This window comes from Centropristis striata, chromosome 11, assembly GCF_030273125.1.
Source record: "Centropristis striata isolate RG_2023a ecotype Rhode Island chromosome 11, C.striata_1.0, whole genome shotgun sequence".
NCBI lineage: Eukaryota > Metazoa > Chordata > Actinopteri > Perciformes > Serranidae > Centropristis > Centropristis striata.
Window position 1 is genome coordinate 2,629,054 of NC_081527.1, and position 22,182 is coordinate 2,651,235.

Below are 22,182 nucleotides of genomic sequence, written 5' to 3' on the forward strand. Positions count from 1 at the left end.
TTTTTAGAAATCTACTTTTTTCTCACAGATTTGCCTTTTTTTTAAAAAAAATCTGCTACTTTTTTGTCTTGTAGATTTGAACATGAACATCTGAACACTTGAAACTTTAATATGTTACATTGTATCATTTTTTATCCAAACAACAACACACGCATACAAAAAGTGTTAACATGAACTAGCTGGCTGCTGGTCATTCAAGAACAGAATGATGTAAATTTGTTCTTTCAGAGAGATCATTTCTGTTCTCGACACATCGTCTGTGCAGAACTTTGCTCTTGTTTGGTGTCAGAAAACTGGTGTGTGATAAGAAATGTGAATTAGATGTGTGTTGCCCTGGGAGGGCCCTGTGAGGAGTTATATAGTTATATATAGTGAAGTATGAAATGTCCTTTTTTATTGGCACCTGGAGAACAAGAACACGTTTCTCTGTTCTTGTGGAGGCTTTATTCTAACACAGTTAACATGGTCAATTCAAGAAACGTCACGTAAAGTGTATGACAGGAGGGGAAGAACAGTACATGTGGCCTGTGTGTGTGTGTGTGTGTGTTCTTGTACTGTGTGTGTGTGTTCTTGTACACTACCTACATAGTGAGGACTGGAACCCGTTTTTAACCAACAGAGTTAGGACATTTTTGCAAAGTGAGGACATTTCGGCCGGTCCTCACTTCTTTAAAGGCTTTTTTTTTTTAGATTTCAGACTTTGTTTTAAGGGTTAAATGTTACATGATAATGATAATTAACTGAAACTGTATTGTGCGGTTAACTTTTTTCATACATAATGAAGATGGATCAGACAAAGGAAATAAAGGCAAAATTTACTGTGACCTCTTTCAATCTCCCACCCAACAAATACCCCATTACAAAAACTAAAACTAATAAAAACTAAACTAAAACTAGCAAACTCACTCTAAGAACTAACTAAAACTAACTGAATTTGAAAAGAAAATTTCACAACATAATTAAAACTAAAACTAATGAAAAATCCAAAAGTATTATAACCTTGCAAGGGAATTCACTATTACAATGAGGGCCCTCACAAAGATAGAAGTACAAGAATGTGTGTGTGTGTGTGTGTCTGTGTGTGTCTATGTCTCTGTGTGTGTGTGTGTGTGTGTGTGTTACCATTCATTCAGTGATTGACAGAGACAGACTGCTGCAGCAGCTGAGACTCAGCTCAGATACAGTACAAAGGTTACTGCTATTAATACATGTGAAACACACACACACACACAAACACATTTGAACTCATTGCATCTAATTTCACATCATTGTTGACACTTTATTCAGGACTTTTCTGTGCCTCTGGTCCTGTTGCAGCGGCTCTGCTTCCTCTCACTCTCCTGCTGCTGCAGATCCAGACTAAATGAGTCAGAAACCTTCATCCAAACCAAGAACAAGGAGCTGCTGTCATTGGTTCAACCTCTCTGTAGCCTTCAGTCATCTCGGTAGGAGCAATGTGACACCTTCAGGGCCCCAGAGACATACGACAGGGTGAGAACACACTGTAAGTGTGTTAGAGCACAGGAGCCACAGTTAGCTGCAGAGAAGATCCAACAGACTCCAGATACTGGACGCACCAAGTAGCCGAAACCACTAGAAACCACTGCAACCATTGCATCTCTGCAGGAGTGATTGCACAACAATCGGGAACCTGCTGCACAAGGTGAGAGAAGACTGAAGCTCAGCCCTCAACCTGTCTGCTGCTGCAAGAAAAACCAGCAAAGCAGCAACGATGTGGTTTGGTTGCATTGTTTAGCTGATGCACCGGCAGATATCTGATAGTGCACTGAGTCAGGAGAAGGAGTGGCTGCTGCTGGGTTGAAGAATTTCATGGTTGGATTTCACTCTGCACATATTTTTGCAGCCTGTGGGACGGTCGGGGCCAGCTGTTCTACAGGACGACACAAAAAACAGCTTCTGGGCTTCAACTGGTTTCACTACGCAACCGGCATCTTTGGATTTCTGCAGCTGGATTCATCTTTCATCTGTGCACAAATGGATCCACTGTCAGAATTTGAGGGATATACTTTAGTTTGTACAGTCTGACTGATTCTAACAGACATTTAGACTGAATTGTTGTGTTATGCAACAGTGGTAATCCACAGCATCGACTAGTCTGTCAGGTGCATTCTGCACAGGATTACAGCGTGTCACATGAAACTCTGCAGGCTATTTACTGGGTAAATAATCTACACAAACACGCTGCTGCATTGAGAACCAGCAGCAGTTCGTTTTCATTTACAACTATTAGATAGTAAAGTTTAGATCAGAGGTGTGGTTCTGGGTCCAGATGTTCCTCAACACAGTTCTGGTGGTCCTGACGGACCTGGTGGCTCATCTGGTGGGGAACAAGGTGTTCCGGCAGCATTTCCACCTGCTGCTGTCCGGAGTGGTGATGTTCGGTCCGGTCCTGAGCTTCTGGGTCTCCCAGCACAGCATCTTCGCCAAGAGGACCCACTTCCTCTACAGGTGAGCTGCTTCCGACGGGATATTAGGGCCATGTATCTCATAAATCTGCTACTTTTTTCTTGTATATTTGCCACTTTTAGTCTTGTAAATTTGTGACTTTTTTCACTTAGATTTGCATTTTTTCCTTATAAATCTGCTACTTTTTGTCTTGTAGATTTGTCACTTTTAGTCTCGTCAATTCGTGACTTTTTTTTTATGCTTACCATGCAGCATGTTTAGTATTCTTAACTTGCACACAACGCCAAACAACAGTTTATAATTCTTGTCTTTAATCCTTATAAGTCTAAGCATTCACGTTACTTAACCCTTTGGAGTTTGGGGCTATTTTGTCACTTAAAAATCTTGTTGTTTTCAGCACAAGCTAACCTAAATGACTTGATTATTTTTTTCATTTTGACTTACTGGATCAACATTTTGAACACAAAAAAACACAAAAAAACACAAAAACAATTACAAACAACACACATAAAACACGAAAAACAAACCAAAAACACACAAAATTACAAAAAACACATACAAACACACTCAAAACACACCAAAAACATAATAAAAATACAAAAAAACCACAAAATTACAAAAAAACACATACAAACACACTGAAAACACACCAAAACATAATAAAAATACAAAAAAACACAAAAATTACAAAAAACACACATAAAAAACACGAAGAACTTACAAAAAACAACAACAAAAAAACAGTAAACACAAAATATTGCATTACAAATGCTAAATGCACAAAGCTAAATTAGAAAAATCTCTGCAAAAGAAGTAAAATCATGTTAAAAAAGGGTTAATCCATTAAATTGGACATGGAAACTTGTGTAAAAGCCAAAACTTTAGAGTGAAGCTGACAGCAGGAAACATGCTGCTTCAGTTTTTACGTTGTGACGTCATGAAGAAGTCGTGCTCCGGCGCTTTCCTGGACTCCAGACGGTTAAACTTTTAAACATAAAATTCTACGCTGTATCATCATCAGATTCCTGGGTGCATTCTGACATTTTATGTTCCTGCAAAGTGCTTTTTCTTTCCTATTTGTACCATCTGACAGGGTTCAGGGTTTAAGGCCTCTGACTTACCCACAATGCAGCCCTGCACACACTGTTTTTCCTTTGAAGACCTGTCACTGTTTCCATAGTTGGACATGTTAAAGTCACTCACAAACACCAAAAATACCTCAAATGCACAATTTTACCTCACACGTTCAAAAAAATTTGTATATGTAAGATGTATTTTTTGTGTATGTGAGAGGGAAGAATGAATTATGGGCTTACTGAAACTAAAACTCCCCTCAGAACAAGTTGTACTGGTTTTGGCTGATTGGGACCTAGAGCCCCTCCAGGGCCTGAGGTCCCTAGGGGGAGGAGAGGCTGCAGGATGGGACTGTAGCTGTTGACAAAGTATTCTGACAAATAATCCACCCGAGCTCCTCTTAATAATGCATTCATTACAGGTGTATGTGTGATGCATCAAAATAAGTGGAATCTGATAAAATATTAAATGTCAAAATGTTATTGAGAAGACTCCGACGGCGTATAAGGGCCATGTATCTAAATAAATCTGCTGCTTTTTTCTTGTAGATTTGCCAGTTTTAGTCTCATAAATTTGTGACTTTTTTTAAATCATAGATTTGCCTTTTTTTCTTATAAATCTGCTACTTTTTTCTTGTAGATTTGACACTTTGAGTCTCGTAAATTTGTGACTTTTTTTAAATCATAGATTTGCCTTTTTTTCTTATAAATCTGTTACTTTTTGTCTTGTAGGTTTGACACTTTTTTTTCTCAAATCTGCTACTTTTATCTCATAGATTTGACACTTTCCCCCCTCCCCCGAGTCTGAGTTTGGTAGAATACAGTTTAGTTGTATCAGAAAGTCTTTTTTAGGACATTGGGCTGTTCCCCTGGACAATCATGATGACAAAATTAAAGATAGACTGTAAACATTTATAAAGAATATGGCTATATTGGTACTTAGAACTCCTCTGTGTTTCAGATAAACACTCTTCGTCATCTGTTAGATGTTCTGCTAAATCTGGAGTGATGGCAGTGTGAACTGTTATATCTCCATGGTACCAAGGTTATTATAGTTAACGAAAACTGACTAAATAACAAAAACTAGAATTGAAAAAACATTTTTGTTAACTGAAATAAACACTAAAACTAATAAAAACTAAACTAAAACTAAGCATTTTCCAAAAAAATAAAACTAATTAAAACTAATAAAAACTAAACTAAAACTAATAAAAACTAAAATAAAACTAATTAAAACTAATAAAAACTAAACTAAAACTAATAAAAACTAAACTAAAACTAATAAAAACTAAACTAAACCTAATAAAAATTAAAACTAAGCATTCCCCAAAAAATAAAAACTAATTAAAACTAGTCAACTCACTCTAAAAACTCATTAAAACGAACTGAATTTGAAAACAAAAAATCACAACGAAATGAAAACTAAAACTAATGAAAAATCCCAAACTATTATAACCTATTATGAGCATGGTGGCTTTTATAAAGTGTGCCTCCTCTAACAGTCTCTCCTCCTCCTCCTCCTCCTCCTCCTCCTCCTCCTCCTCCTCCTCCTCCTCTCAGGATGTTCTTGCGCTCCGGTTGGGGCTGGACCTGCATCTTCGTCGGCTCCTTCGTCTTCCTCCTCTCCTTCTCCATCCGTCGCTCCGTCTCCCTCTCCGTCCGTCACCTCTCCCGGCTGGCGGTGGCCGGAGGACTCTGGCGTGGTTTCTGTAAACTCCTGGACCTCCTGGAGAACGCCACGGGGAGCTGCTACGAGTCCCTGGCCAACGGGCCGGAGGCCCCCAACGGGCCCCTGCTGGTGCTGAGGGAAGGGGAGAGCAAGGCGGAGTGCCTCAGGGCGGGGATGCTGTGGCGGGGCTACGAGGTCTCCGAGGACGTCTTCCTGCTGTGTCTCTGCTGCCTGCTGCTGGCGGAGGAAACCGCCGTGTTTGGACCCTACCTGAGCCTGGGCGGGGCCTCAGGGGCCCCTCTGAGGATCCTCTTCCTGTTCTGTGTTCTTCTGCTCTGGCTCTGGGTCTTCCTGCTGCTCTGCCTCCTCGCCTACTTCCCTCAGTTCCCCACCCAGCTGATCGGAGGGGCCCTGGGCTGTCTGAGCTGGAGGGGCCTCTACCAGGGCTGGTACCGCCTGGGGCCCAGCTGGTACTGCCCGGGCCGGCCTGGACTGGGCCTGCTCAACATCAAGACAGAGGAGCACTGACACCAAGATGGATTAAATCATGAACAAACTCTGAACGTGAAGAGGTGAATCTGTTTATCTCTACATCAGGGATGGGCAACTGGAGGCCCGGGGGCCACATACGGCCCGCACCATCACTTGAAGTGGCCCTCAGTACAACTACATGCATTTGAGCATGATATTTTAAAAGTGAAGTGTAAAAATGCACAAAATTACACTTTGCAATTAATGTTGGTCTGCTGTTCTTGCACTGATAAAAAATAAATCACAGTAAGTGGTTATTTTTATTTGGTTCAAACCTTTTGTATTCCTATTTATACTGTTAAACATGCATTTGAGCATGAAATATGTTAAGTTACTGCACTGAAAACATATTTAAAATTGCAGTTTCATCATATCTGGTTAAGTGCACGCTCCTATATGTGGCCCTGTGGGAGTGAACATGATAAATTGTGGCCCCCTGCAGCATTTAAGTTGCCCATCCCTGATCTATATGTGTCTATCTGTTTTTATAATGTACAGCCATGCAGCAAATACATGCTGGAGTTATCAACAGGTTTGTTTTCTTGTGATGTCATAAAAGTGACAGTCCAGGTTAGGAATCGGGCCGGTCGCTGGTTCGAATCCCCCCTACACACACACATACATACATACACATACTCCCTTGGTGCAGGAATGTGCTGCCCATTTCTGGTGATATGATGCTCTAATATGTATCAACAGACTATAATTGACTCATTTTAAGCGTTTTTAGGCATTTTAAAATTTGACCATTTTTGACAAAAATCGACATGCTATAGTATGACTTTTTTTTGACGGGGTCATTGTTGGATATCCTATATTATGGTGTTTTTCTGTCATTTCTGTACATATTATGCTCTAATATGTATCAACTGACTATAATTGACTCATTTTAAGCATTTTGAAATTTGACCATTTTTGACAAAAATCAACATGACTTTTTTTTCTTTTTCATCTTTGGACATCCTATATTTTGGTGTTTTTCCTGCTATAGTATACTACTATACGTATCAACAGACTATAATTGACCCATTTTAAGCATTTTTAGGCGTTTTTAAATTTGATTTTTTTTTTACCAAAATCAACATTTTGGACATCAAATAATATGGTGTTTTTACTCTATTTTTGGACAAACGATACTACCACATGTATCAACAGACTTTAATTGACCCATTTTAAGCATTTTTAGGCATTTTAAAATTTGACCATTTTTGACAAAAATCGACATGCTATAGTATGACTTTTTTTGGGAGGGTAATTTTTGGACATTCTATATTTTAGTGTTTTTCTTCTGCTTTTGGACAACCTATACCACCACATGTATCAACAGAGGATAACTGACCCATTTTAAGCATTTTAAGACATTTTGAAATTTGACCATTTTTGACAAAAATCTACATGTATGACATTTTTCAGTTTTCGGACATCCCATTATATGGTGTTTTTCTGTAATTTCTGGCCATATTATGCTTTAATATGTATTAGCACAATGCTAATAACTAAACCGATTCAACACTTAAAAATAACCTGTGTAATGAGAAAGTCCATTAACAAGACGGCCACTGTCACTGTGAAAGTTGAGTTTGGTAACATCTTTTCTCCATTGTCACGCGTTCTTCTACTGCAAATGCAGATTGTGGAGTCCTCTAGTTTTCTCTTTCTCTTTCTGTTGTTTCAACTCATTCCCTGTTGGAGAATCAGTGGTGAAGTAAGTACATTCACTCAAGTGCTCAAATTTAAGATATTTGTACTTTTCTTGGGTTTTTCAATTCAATGCTACTTCATGCTTTAACTGTATTACACCTCAGTGGTCAATATTGTGCATTTTACTCCATTACATTTGTCTGACAGCTTTCCATCCCCTCCCTGTGCAGTGAAAACTATATGTATTTACAGATGTGTTGAAAATCTGAAGTACTGTATGAAGTATTTCCTTCATGTGCTGAGAAAATTATCCTACTTCTTAAACTCAATAAACTCGTTTAAAAACCCTTTTGGATCAGCTGGAAAATGAACCGTCACAAAGCTGAAAACGACTGTTTTTCTGACACCATGAAAAGTTGCAAACATGTAATGATCTTATAAAATATGATGCATTGCTTTTGATTAAACATATGACTTTTCAAATTTCAAATTTTGGACATCTCCAAATGTGGTGTTTTTATGTTTTTTTTTAGAAAAGCCACCCAACTACATGTATCAACAGGCTATAATAAGAACATTTTGAGAGTATCGGGGCATTTTAAAATGTTATGACTTTTTCAAGAAAAAAATCGACATGCTATAGTATGACTTTTTTTTTTTGAAGGGTCATTTTTGGACATCCCATTATATGGTGTTTTTATGCAATTTTTGGACAAACTATATTACCACATGTATCAACAGAGTAAAATTGACCCATTTTTAGGCATTTTGAAATTTGACCATTTTTGGATGACTTTCTTTTGATGGGTCATTTTTGGACATCCCATTATATGGTGTTTTTCTGTAATTTCTGGCCATATTATGCTCTAATATGTATCAACAGACTATAATTCGCTCATTTTAAGCATTTTTAGGTGTTTTGAAATTGACCATTTTTGACAAAAATCGACATGACTTTTCATATGACTTTTTTCAGTTTTTGGACATCCCATTATATGGTGTTTTTCTGTCATTTCTGGCCATATTATCCTCTAATATGTATCAACATATAGACTATAATTGACTCATTTTAAGCATTTTGAAATTTGACCATTTTTGACAAAAATCGACATGCTACAAGGAAAAGGGACAGAAAACCATTTGCCTCCTAAGTTTAATTGATAAAACTTCTCCACAAAGAAAATATGTACAAAACATCAGCCATCAAACAGCAGAAAATAAACGCTGCCTTGACATCTGATACAACAAATCTGCTGTCAGCCTCAGAAAACCATGACACAGTTTGACAGCTCAGAAGGCCTGGGAGGTCGACCCATTCATAGATTATACAGAAAGACATGGAGCTTCAGTGATAAATAACATTTGTGATTGTTTACTGTTGGACAAACTCAGTCATCTTTCCACACTTCCTTTACTTCATTTATCAGAAAATTAAAAATTGAGGAAAGTTTTTAAAAAAATGAATAAGACAAGAAAGAGGAATATTCTGTAATATACAAAATAATTCTAAATGACCATCATAGACAAAGAGGAAGTGCATGGCAGATGACAGTTAAGGCATAGTTTGAACTTCTGTCTTTAGGAGACTCTGTTAACACATCCGGGCCATGTCCAATCAAAGTTCACCATTTCAACATGGAGCAACTTAAATGACAGTGGAGTTGTTGCTCGGTGAGATCAATAAATGGTGAAATATTGACACATGACATTCATTTTACAATGCTACAGCTACAGCCAGTCAGCAGCACTTCATCCCAAAGCTTGTAGCTCTGGTTTATAGACAGTTTATAGACTACACAGCCACGGCACGAGTACTGAACAGCCTTTTCATCGTTACCAACGTGGTAAACATTAAAACCAAGTGAATATTTGTGAGTACTTTAGAGTATTTGCAGAGGAACAAACTGTCAGGCTACAGCCAGAACTGAGACTGGCCTGTTTAAGGTGTCAATGTGGTGTCACATCATGGCAGAATATGGGAAATAAAAAAGGTTCAGGGAGGGATCAGAAGATGGATCAGGAGAGGGAGGGGATGGGTGAGCTAACAGAGTCCAGGGGCTCCCAGTGACAGTTCATCATGGCGTCATAGAGCTCCTCGCTGCGCTGCATAAAATCCTTGTTCCACTGCTCCACATCACACTCAGGGATGGGCTCTGGAAAATACCATCAATTAGTACGAGTCCACAGTTGTTTTCCACCGTTTTGTGTTAATTATGATTTAGGCACAAATGGGCAACACAAGCATGAGAGCAGCTGAGGATAATGTTGTGTTGATTATGAAAAGGTTCTTACCTTCTGAATGATCCTCCTCCAGATCTCCTCCCTCCTCCTGGCCCTGCTGGAGAACACAGCAAACATTAGGCCTGTTTTCACCCAATACTTTCTTTTTGGACAGAGGCATGTTAGAATAAAGTGAGAAGGATATTTTCTGAAATTATTCATAGGCATCTAAAAAGGGAAAGTGAGTGATCACTAGATGATCTCTCCCTCTTGAACCAGTCTAGGAACTCCCTCCCGAACCAGTCCGGGATCTCCCTCCCGAACCAGTCTAGGACCTCCCTCCCGAACCAGTCCGGGATCTCCCTCCCGAACCAGTCTAGGACCTCCCTCCCGAACCAGTCCGGGATCTCCCTCCCGAACCAGTCTAGAATCTCCCTCCCGAACCAGTCTAGGACCTCCCTCCTGAACCAGTCCGGGATCTCCCTACTGAACCATTCAAGGATCCCCCTACTCTACCTGTCCAGGATCTCCCTACTCTACCTGTCCAGGATCTCCATACTCTACCTGTCCAGGATCTCCATACTCAACCAGTCTAGGATCTCCCTACTCAACCAGTCTAGGATCTCCCTCCCGAACCAGTCTAGGATTCTCCCTCCCGAACCAGTCTAGGATCTCCCTACTCAACCAGTCTAGGATCTCCCTACTCAACCAGTCCAGGATCTCCCTACTCAACCAGTCCAGGATCTCCCTACTCAACCAGTCCAGGATCTCCCTACTCAACCAGTCTAGGATTCTCCCTCCCGAACCAGTCTGGGATCTCCCTACTGAACCAGTCCGGGATCTCCCTACTCAACCAGTCTAGGATCTCCCTACTCAACCAGTCTAGGATCTCCCTACTCAACCAGTTTAGGATCTCCCTCCCGAACAAGTCTAGGATCTCCCTCCCGAACAAGTCTAGGATCTCCCTCCCGAACAAGTCTAGGATCTCCCTACTCAACCAGTCAAGGATCTCCCTACTCAACCAGTCTAGGATCTCCCTACTTAACCAGTCCAGGATCTCCCTACTGAACAAGTCCAGGATCTCCCTACTCAACCAGTCCAGGATCTCCATACTCAACCAGTCCAGGATCTCCCTACTCAACCAGTCAAGGATCTCCCTACTCAACCAGTCCAGGATCTCCCTACTCAACCAGTCCAGGATCTCCCTACTCAACCAGTCTAGGATCTCCCTACTCAACCAGTCTAGGATCTCCCTACTCAACCAGTCTAGGATCTCCCTACTCAACCAGTCCAGGATCTCCCTACTCAACCAGTCCAGGATCTCCCTACTCAACCAGTCCAGGATCTCCCTACTCAACCAGTTTAGGATCTCCCTCCCGAACAAGTCTAGGATCTCCCTACTCAACCAGTCTAGGATCTCCCTACTCAACCAGTCTAGGATCTCCCTACTCAACCAGTTTAGGATCTCCCTCCCGAACAAGTCTAGGATCTCCCTACTCAACCAGTCTAGGATCTCCCTACTCAACCAGTCTAGGATCTCCCTACTCAACCAGTCTAGGATCTCCCTACTCAACCAGTTTAGGATCTCCCTACTCAACCAGTTTAGGATCTCCCTCCCGAACAAGTGTAGGATCTCCCTCCCGAACAAGTCTAGGATCTCCCTCCCGAACAAGTCTAGGATCTCCCTCCCGAACAAGTCTATGATCTCCCTACTGAACCAGTCAAGGATCTCCCTACTCAACCAGTCCAGGATCTCCCTATTCAACCAGTCCAGGATCTCCATACTCAACCAGTCCAGGATCTCCATATGCAACCAGTCTAGGATCTCCCTACTGAACCAGTCCGGGATCTCCCTACTCAACCAGTCCAGGATCTCCATACTCAACCAGTCCGGGATCTCCCTACTCAACCAGTCAGGGATCTCCCTACTCAACCAGTCCAGGATCTCCCTACTCAACCAGTCTAAGATCTCCCTACTCAACCAGTCCAGGATCTCCCTACTCAACCAGTCTAGGATCTCCCTACTCAACCAGTCTAGGATCTCCCTACTCAACCAGTCTAGGATCTCCCTACTCAACCAGTCCAGGATCTCCCTACTCAACCAGTCCAGGATCTCCCTACTCAACCAGTCTAGGATCTCCCTACTCAACCAGTTTAGGATCTCCCTCCCGAACAAGTCTAGGATCTCCCTACTCAACCAGTCTAGGATCTCCCTACTCAACCAGTCTAGGATCTCCCTACTCAACCAGTCTAGGATCTCCCTACTCAACCAGTTTAGGATCTCCCTACTCAACCAGTTTAGGATCTCCCTCCCGAACAAGTGTAGGATCTCCCTCCCGAACAAGTCTAGGATCTCCCTCCCGAACAAGTCTAGGATCTCCCTCCCGAACAAGTCTATGATCTCCCTACTGAACCAGTCAAGGATCTCCCTACTCAACCAGTCCAGGATCTCCCTATTCAACCAGTCCAGGATCTCCATACTCAACCAGTCCAGGATCTCCATATGCAACCAGTCTAGGATCTCCCTACTGAACCAGTCCGGGATCTCCCTACTCAACCAGTCCAGGATCTCCCTACTCAACCAGTCCAGGATCTCCCTACTCAACCAGTCTAAGATCTCCCTACTCAACCAGTCCAGGATCTCCCTACTCAACCAGTCTAGGATCTCCCTACTCAACCAGTCCAGGATCTCCCTACTCAACCAGTCCGGGATCTCCCTCCTGAACCAGTCTAGGATCTCTACTGACCACACAGATACAAACTGCTCAATCTTTTCTGTAGGTGTAGTGTTCTCCTCACCTCCACAGCTCCTGCCATGTCTGAGAACATGGGGGGCATCCCCATGGGGGGCGGGGGCATCATGTGTCCTGGGGGGGGGTACCCGTAGGGTCCGTAGTTGTAGTTGTAGCCGCTGCCGTAGCTGCTGTTGTAGCTGCTGTTGTAGCTGCTGCCGTAGCCTCCGTACTGGTCGTAGCCGCCCCACTGGTTGTAGTAGCCCCCCTGACCCCCGCTGCCATGGTTACCATAGTAACTGGACTGGGACTGGTTGTAGTTGCTGTGGTAGTTCTGGCCCTGGCCTCCGTGGTAGTTACTCATCTTCTGGCTGCAACACAACAAACACAAAGTTTCATTCACAGAACTTGGCCATTAAACTTCTTTTATTTCCTTTTATCAGATGGTGGGCAGTGGAATTCATTCACTAATATACAAACATTTATTACTCATATTTGAATGGCAGGGGGTGGGGAAAAATAAATAAATAATAATAATAATAAAATAATAATTAAAAATAAAAACAAAAATATAAACATGGATTAAAGTTAAAAAAAAAATCTTCTGACTGAAATTCTATTTGTGCTACAGCCAAATCACGGTCAGTGTGTGAAACATGTTCCAGGTTACTGACACCTGCTTAAGAAATACTAATGCAGAAGAATGCAGCCATCACATTTAAATGCTCAACCCAAACGGTTTTACAGTAGGACTTTAAAAAACTGTTCCATTACATCTTGCATTTTTTTTGTCTTTTCAATTAATTTTCTTTTTTTTTGCAAAGCTTGTCTTTATTCTCTAAAATAATCAAATGTCTACATAACTTTTCAATACATGTTCTTATTTTCCTTATTATTTCAAGTAAACCTTTTAAATATAAGAAAATATAAATAAAAACTATACATCAACAAACAGCCCCAGGATTAAATAACAATGGGTGCAAATCTCTATAGTGCTTTCTCTTATTTAAAAAAATTAACAAACAGAACAAGCATCAAACAAAAACACCAACTTATCAATATCGGTTTGTTTACAACAAGCACCGGACACTCTGTGCACAGTTAGTGATGCTGGTTTGTTTACAACAAGCACCGACACTCTGTGCACAGTTAGTGATGCCGGTTTGTTTACAACAAGCACCGACACTCTGCACAGTTAGTGATGCGGGTTGATTCACGATCACGATGTTTATGATCAGTGGAGACTCTGTGCATAATTAGCCATGCTGCTTTTGATTTGCAACAGTTGCGTCTCCCGTGTTTAATCCGTCGCGTATGTGATCACGGTCGAAACTGTCGCTAAGTGATTACGCTACGATCGAAAACTATACGTCACCTCCGGAGTCTCTAAATCCCTCTGGAGCCTTTTTTTAATGGAGGCACGCAGAGTGAGCGGATATTAGAGAGGGCGTGGCCTGAGACTTTCCCTGTGGCCACTCTTTACCCTAAAGGAAACGCGGCTATTGATCTCATAAGTGGCCTCTGTGAACTCCAAAGGACGGAAATCCGTCGTAGCGACCGAGAACTTTAATCGGTGCGCTCTTAAAAAAAAGTTTGCCAGACATCAAAGTAATATTCCTGCCAGCCATTATAGCTTTTGGTCAGTTCATTAAAAGCTTGTGACACTAAGATAAGTAACTCATACGAAGAATCAGAAGAGAAATAAGATATTTATTAGCTTTTGTTTTTCTGTTTCATAAGTCAGGTATTGATTTTGTATGTTTTAAAAACTGTTTTTAATAATTTCTTTGAATTCTAGATTGTAATTGTTACTCTGTATGCTTTTACTATGTATTTCAATTGTGTCCTGTTTGAGGACCCCAGGAAGAACAGACATTACTCCCACAACAGAGTGATGGCTAATGGTGATCCTAATAAATAAACAAATAAATACGATATTTGATATGATAATTCACCATGTTCCAACATAGCTCTGGTCTTACCTCTTTGCCACAGCGATAGAGAGTCTGAGCGGCTTCCCCCCCAGCATCGTACCCTGGCACTCCTCGATCGCCTTCTTCTGCTCGCTCTCCTCCCCAAACTTGACGAAGCCATAACCTCTGCAGGTGAAAGGACAGTCACACTCCTCTCCACACCAACACACACTCCATACTGGGCATGTAATAGCCACTTATAATGAGAAACAGAATATAATGGGTATTATTATGGTAGAACTGAAACTTGTTGTTTTACTTTTAACATGAGGTAGCATCACTTGAATTGTGAGTTGCTCTTGCTTAGCCTATATGGGGAAAACAATAGTTTTAGCATAAGACGGCAGGTAAACATTTCTTCAGCCTTTTTGTTGTTTTTTTCGAAAATAGATGAAGATGCACTGGTGGTCAATGTCCATATCACTGCATTATAAATAATCATTACACCACAGAAACATTGTTTTATTATTGTATATAATATTCACATCAGAATATTATAAAACAAACCAAATAATAAGTAGATCTAGAAGTCATCTGTCTGTCTGCTCCAGCTCTGTGGGCCCACATACCTGGAGTATCCATACTGGTCAGTCACTACTTTGGCTCCTTTGCAGGAAAGATACTTCTTGAAAACTTGGTGCAGTTGGAAGTCGTCCACCTCGGTGGCCAAGTCGCCCACAAACACTGAGAACTCAGGCCTGAGGAGTTGAAAAAACAAGTCACGAACACAAATATCTCATATTCTTATATGAAATAAGTTGAGTGCGGTGTCGGAATTTCTACAAAAGATATTTTGTTCTGTATTTTTAAAAATATTCAGTATTTGTTTCGACTCAATGTGCTTCAATAACTGAAAAACAAAAGAAAATAGACAAATATACATGACAAAAGAAACAAAAAAACAAATATAAAAGCATACAGTATAAGGTTAGACTGAATGAAGTTTTTTTGTTATTACAGATATAAAACGTTAAAATTAACAAACATGTATTACAATTAAAAGGATATACAATTTATATAAAAGGCAGTGTTTCCCCTTCCATTATATAAGTCATGTTTGACGTGTACAATTCTCGTCTGTTAACTTTGAATAACGATCTGAATTACTTCCTGTCGCTAAACACATGCAGTTTTCAGAATAAGAGCAGTGTGTTAACAGAATCCACCACAGAATTTACAAGAAGACTGTCAAAATAAGATGCCTTAAATAAAACATAGAACCCTTATTCTCCTTTACAATAATTCATTAAAATCTGCAATGATTAAGATCAGTGTACATGATGGAATAGTGGCATTAGAATATGTGAGAGGCTCAAAATTTGGGCTTTTTAGTGAAAAAAATAATTTTCTATGTGACGGTATCTTCCAACTGTGCAAAATGTTGTGTTTCAAAGTGCACAAGATTGATGCATTTAAGTTAAAGTGTACTTTTTTTTCTGAAAGCGGAATAAAAACCTCATTAAAAGCTAATGAAAACAGATATGTACAATAGTACAGTGAGAGAGCACATTTAGGTTGGCTTTAACTCTGTTAATTAGCCTCACCACATCTTCAATGTTCAATTTTTCTAAAGAATTTAAATCATTTTAGGGGGAAAAAGTATCTCTTTTAGAGTTAATTTAATTGAAACTGCAGGAGTGTGTGCGCAATACAGAGAGCAGACGAGAATTGTACACGCCAAACATGTAGACAGAAATGACACGCAGTCGTGTAAATAAAATAAATAACATTTAGTTTATAATATTTAGTTTGTTTAATAAAAGGACACGATATAGACCTGCTCTATAGGAAAGGTAACGTTAGCTAGATAGATAGATAGATAGATAGATAGATAGATAGATAGATAGATAGATAGATAGATAGATAGATAGATTAAATAATTAAATTAAAAGAACAACCTAGGCATACTTCAAGCAATAAAATATAAAAATACTATAAAAAATACAATAAAAAATAAAGTGTCTAAAGAAGGAGTATGTATTTAGGAGTAGAATTTCAGTGCAGAACAAATATGAATATGCAGTATAAAAATGTTGGTGCCATGAAACAAATAAGGTGCAATGAACAGTGTGCATAAAAAACACATAAAGTGCATAGACAGTATGTAATGAACCAGACTATTTGTTATTTGTTACAGCAGCAGCTTTTTGATTACACATAAAAAGTACATTTCTTCACCTAATGTTAGTTGTAAGAGTAAAAGTTGAACGTGGACCATATCTTACCCTGCCTCTGGCCGTTTTCCATAGGTGGCATAGTTTAGCTTAAACTTGCGGGGCTGCAGAGAGAGAAAACACACACACACACTGAGCCCACCTCACACACCAGAGGACGTGTAGTATAGCACTGATATTGCTGGAAATAGAAACTGGAGTTATTTTGGTTGTTATTTGGGTTTACATACCTCCACCACCCAGACCAGCCTTTAGCCCATTCCTCAGTTAGTTCCTACCAGAGACTCTATTCACCAGCTTCAAACAAAAGTACATTCATGTACAAGCAGCCTGTCAGCCGCTTCAGCAGCAGCGTCAGGCCGGCGGACAGAGGAGCCCCGCAGCTTGGCCCGCTCACAGCGCTTCACAGTGCTTCACAGTGCACAGCAAGCAGCTAAAGCTCTCCACTCCACACGCCGCCATCATGGCTTCAATTTGGTTTCATCTCACCACAGCCAGAGGTACACCGCCCTACACAGACTAACTGCAGTAGCTACATTTGTGGTCAAAATTGAGTTATAACTTTTAAAAAAATGAACTCTTTGATGTCTGTTTCATCTTGTGGTAAAGTTTTAGATTTTTGCTTTATTTTAGAGGAATGATTATATAAAAGGACTCAAAATTTAACTCAAAACCAAAGCAGGAATTGCACTTAACACGGTCTAATTTGGATACTAATTTAAACTTAAAAATAATAGAAATTATAAGTTTATTTGAAAGGGAAATTAATATCTAGATCAGGAGTCTCAAACTCAAATTACCTGGGGGCCGCTGGAGGGAGTATCAAAATGACCGAAAAAAGACACTAAATTACTTAAAAAAGACACAAAATTACAAAACAAAGACACAAAATGACCAAAAAGACACAAAATGACAGAAAAAAACCTAAATTACTTTAAAAAAAAAAACAAAATGACCAAAAAAAGACACAGAATTAACAAAAAAGACACAAAATTATTTAAAAAGACAATAAATTATTTTTAAAAAAGACACAAAATTATTTAAAAAAAGAAACAAAATTACCACAAAAAAAGACACAAAATTACCAAAAAATACACAGAATTACCAAAAAAGACAAAAAATTCTTTAAAAAAGACATTTAAAAAAAAAAGACATAAAATCACCAAAAAAAGACATTAAATTATTAAAAAGTAATTAAAGGGACCTTCCACACACAACACGGTAAAGTGCCATTCATATAAAACTCACATTAAACTTTCATATCAAGGTGGGGGCCACAAAATATCGTCACGAGGGCCACAATTGGCCCGCGGGCCGCCAGTTTGAGACCCATGCTCTAAATACTTTTACTTCATAAAACAGTGAGATAAAATGATATTAAGACAAAAATATAACATATCTTTGTAGTATTAAATCTAAAATATGCAAATCTTTGAATAGAGTTGTTAAACACTTTTAAATACATTAATAACAAAATCAATTTGAAAATGTTTTATTCACTAAAAACAAAAAATAAAAGCTAAAGAAGACGTAAAACATTGTTGTTACTCCACTCTGTTTATGCATTAGTATTAGTACCTTTTATAGCAATGCAGTAACTACATTTTTGGGGTCAAATGTCAAATAAATCATCATGATTTTTGAGCATAAAAATTACATCAATACATGTAGAAATAAGTCTCATATCACTTATCTACATATAACCGATTTGTCTGGCCAGTTAAAAAAACCGTAAAAAAAAACTTTAAAGCCGTTTTTCTCAGTTTGACCCTGATAGTTACTGCAGTTAGACTCTGTAGGACAGAATACTAATACTGGCTGTCACTCATATACAATATATACTTCTACTTGGTACAATATCTGTAACTGCTTCTTTGTAACAGATTTATTTACAATTACACAATAGAGAGAACAAATGCACAAAAACAGCAAATTGAAGTGATCTGTTCTATCAAGAAGAATCTGGTGTGTTTACAGGGATAAATTACAACCTCTTATTCTATCGGCTCACCGATATTTAACGTTACTGTCATTACTTTTGTAACAAAGGAGGACCAAGACTAGTGGAGCTCCACTATCCAGTCAATCAACAATTAAATACTGCTTGATCACATCAGACTAATACTGGGAAGAAAAGGAAGGCAGTATTAAATTGTCAATAGTATATGTATATTTGTGGAGAAACAAGAATTATATAGATATGTATATAGATATATTGCAGTAAGGATGAAAGATATATAGGCAAGTATTTTGAGATTACACAGTAGGACTGACCGGGTTTGATCCAGGAACCAGTTTTCCGTTCAGTCTTTGGACGCAGCGGTCGACGCTCGCTTCATCAGCCAGCTCCACGAAGCAGTAACCTGCTGACCCGCTGCAGAGACACTTTCTATCAGAGCAACGCAACAGCACTACAAAAACACTTTAAAGATAAGTAGGGGTGCACCGATTGCAATTTTCTGGCCGATCACCGATTTTTAAAAAGCCTGACCTGCCGATTCCGATTTTGTCTGATTCCGATTTTTTTATAACTCACAGCTGAACCTTCAATGTTTGAATCTTATTTTATTGAAAAACAATAACACAGCAGTTTTCTTCTTTAACAAATAAAGGAAATCACAATGCCTGAGGTAGTTAATGAAATACTGAACTTAAAATAAATAGCAATAATTTACAGGACAAACTAACAAAAGAACTGCAACCATAAATAAAGTGGTTTTTGGTTTTGTTATAGTCCAACATACAGACAACTAGGGAGGGCATCAATTTTAGAATATTCATTAAATAAGAAAAAAAATCGAATAGTTCATCATAACTGGAAGAAAAAAAGTTGTATTACTGGTGCCTTCCACACGGGGGCAGCGTAGCATTTGATGATACAGTGTGGCGGGCTAGAAAAGTTGCTAAATTTAGCAACAAAGTTGGGAGCACTGCTTCGCCGGTGGGGGGTTATTATCGAGGTAGATAAGATCGGTTTGACGTAAAGGAGTCGACCGATCGCCAATCCTGCAAAATTAAGGAAGTTGGCGCCGATCGATCGGTGCACCCCTGAAAATAATAAAAACAGATTATTTAGCCATTTTGGGCCCAGTTTAATGAATATACTGGAGATCCTGGTATATCAAACTAGAAGATCTCAGGAATCTATATGCACCATGTGGTCGGGATATCATGTTGGGAAGTTGTTGAAATAAAGCTGCAAAATTAGACTTTTTTCATTAAAGTTTCATTTTAAAAAATTGAGAGCAGTGGAGCTTGTTGTTTTCTAAAGTTTGATAAAATGCTGCAGTTGTTGTTGTCCAACATGTTTGATATCAGCTGAGTTCAGTTTGACTGGATACTTTGTTGGTCAGTCTGTGGCTTTGACTCTCATGTGGAGAATAAAAACACTGTGCTGTATTTATTTATAGCGGCAGGTAACGCTGAAGGCTTTCTGCTGCTGCTAACAATGTTTCTAAGGGAAGAGTCGTCTGGAAGCCTGAACACTGAGCCTGGTGTTTACAGCAGAAGGTGTTGTGTAATTACCCTGTTATCCTGTGAGTGATGATCTTCACTCCAAATGGTGATTCTCCCATCGCACTAAACGCCTGTTTGATGAAGTTCTCATCCATGTACGGGTCCAACTAGACACACACCACAAGAACATGACATGCATCACATTCACTTTTAGCCAGCAGACTGAATCCATAATAATACAGTAGAAGGTTTATATCTCTGTTGGAATAAGATTACTATACAGTCAGGGCTGCAACTAATGATTATTTTCATAATCGATTAATCTGTCGATTATTTAAACGATTAATCGATTTGTTGTTTGGTCAATAAAATGCTGAAAAATATCAGTCAGTGTTTCCCAAACCACAAGATGACGTCAAAAAGAGACAAAACGACTAAAAAAAAGACACAAAATGACTAAAAAAAGACATAAAATGAGACAAAGTTACTAAAAAATCACACAAAATGACTAAAAAAAGACACAAAATTATTAAAAAAAGACACAAAATGACTAAAACAAGACATAAAATGAGACAAAATTACTGTAAAAAGACACAAAATGACTAAAAAAATACATAAAATGAGACAAAATTACTATAAAAAGACACAAAATGACTAAAAAAATACATAAAATGAGACAAAATTACTATAAAAAAAGACATAAAAAGAGACAATACGAAAAAAGACACAAAATGACTAAAAAAAGACATAAAATGAGACAAAATTACTATAAAAAAAGACACAAAAAGAGACAAAATTACCAAAAAAAGACACAAAAAGAGACAATACCAAAAAAAGACAAAATGACTAAAAAAAAAAGACACAAAAAGGGACAAAATTACCAAAAAAGACACAAAATTACAAAAAAAAGACACAAAATGACTAAAAAAAGACATAACATGAGACAAAATTACTATAAAAAAAAGACATAAAATGAGACAAAATTACTATACAAAAAGACACAAAAAGAGACAATACCAAAAAAAGACACAAAATTACTAAAAAAAGACACAAAACGACTAAAAAAAACACAAAATGTATAAAAATATATAAATTAAAAAAAAATAGTAATTGTTTTCATTGTAGAAAAAAAAATTCACATTTTAAAAATGATCTATAAACATAAATGGCACTTTAACTGGCTTTCTCAGCTCGTCTGTTGTATAAATAAAGTTATTATTGTAAATTAAACATGCTCAGTGTATTTTAGCTAGCAGCTAGTTAGCAACATGGCTACATTAGCACAAGTAGCTTAGCTCAGAAGGACAGAAAGTGGAACATACGTCACCCATCCAGAGGCTCGTCTGTCTGTTAAACATGGCGGATGTGGCGGTTAAACTGTAGCCGGGTCCGTCGATGTTTGATGCGGGGAAATAAAAGAGTAATTATTAATAAAAGGTGTAAAGTTCTCCTGAACACGGTCCGCCTGAACTAAACACAGCGGCGCTTCGCTCCACTTCCGGCACAGAACCGGATGCCGAAGCACTTCCGGGGTCGAGTTTCGCCTGGTCGCTGTGAACTCCTACACACCCCCTAGCGGGAGCGCGCAACACTGCAACGGGTGTTGTGCCGAGTTTTACTGACCGTAGAGATCTGCTGCCCCTCGCGGGAGCGCGCACAGGGGAAAAAAACTACATTTTGAGGATTTCTCCGGTAAAATCCGAAATAAAAACCATATAACTCTCTTTATGTGCTTCATCAGTGGTGATATATGACCTGTTGTCTCTAGTTTATCAAAGTTTACATGTTGTATTAGACTCGTGATATATGACCTGCTGTCTCTAGTTTATCAAAGTTTACATGTTTTATTAGACTCGGTGATATATGACCTGTTGTCTCTAGTTTATCAAAGTTTACATGTTTTATTAGACTCGTGATATATGACCTGTTGTCTCTAGTTTATCAAAGTTTACATGTTTTATTAGACTCGTGATATATGACCTGTTGTCTCTAGTTTATCAAAGTTTATATGTTTTATTAGACTCGTGATATATGACCTGTTGTCTCTAGTTTATCAAAGTTTATATGTTTTATTAGACTCGTGATATATGACCTGTTGTCTCTAGTTTATCAAAGTTTACATGTTTTATTAGACTTGGTGATATATGACCTGTTGTCTCTAGTTTATCAAACACTAGATGTTTTATTAGACTTGATGATATATGACCTGTTGTCTCTAGTTTATCAAAGTTTACATGTTTTATTAGACTTGGTGATATATGACCTGTTGTCTCTAGTTTATCAAAG

At 38.8% G+C, this 22,182-nt stretch overlaps 2 protein-coding genes across 3 annotated transcripts; one reads left to right on the forward strand and one right to left on the reverse strand.

Moving 5' to 3' along the window:
* Positions 1-2,272: 2,272 nt before the first annotated feature.
* On the forward strand, positions 2,273-5,866 carry fitm1l (fat storage inducing transmembrane protein 1, like). Its single transcript, XM_059345096.1, has 2 exons — positions 2,273-2,469; positions 5,061-5,866. Exons 1-2 carry the CDS (start codon positions 2,291-2,293, stop codon positions 5,695-5,697), a joined length of 816 nt encoding a protein of 271 aa, XP_059201079.1. The 5' UTR covers positions 2,273-2,290; the 3' UTR covers positions 5,698-5,866.
* Positions 5,867-8,476: 2,610 nt separating this feature from the next.
* Positions 8,477-21,517, reverse strand: trnau1apb (tRNA selenocysteine 1 associated protein 1b). Of its 2 annotated transcripts, none has more exons than XM_059345003.1 (9): positions 21,219-21,517; positions 19,966-20,063; positions 18,715-18,814; positions 16,492-16,544; positions 14,836-14,964; positions 14,276-14,392; positions 12,361-12,664; positions 9,634-9,676; positions 8,477-9,494 (listed from the first exon to the last, which is right to left on the reverse strand). In XM_059345003.1, exons 1-9 carry the CDS (start codon positions 21,252-21,254, stop codon positions 9,358-9,360), a joined length of 1,017 nt encoding a protein of 338 aa, XP_059200986.1. In that variant the 5' UTR covers positions 21,255-21,517; the 3' UTR covers positions 8,477-9,357. The 2 variants fall into 2 exon arrangements, with proteins under 2 accessions (XP_059200986.1, XP_059200985.1); XM_059345002.1 differs by having other exon boundaries at positions 9,634-9,679.
* Positions 21,518-22,182: the final 665 nt, after the last annotated feature.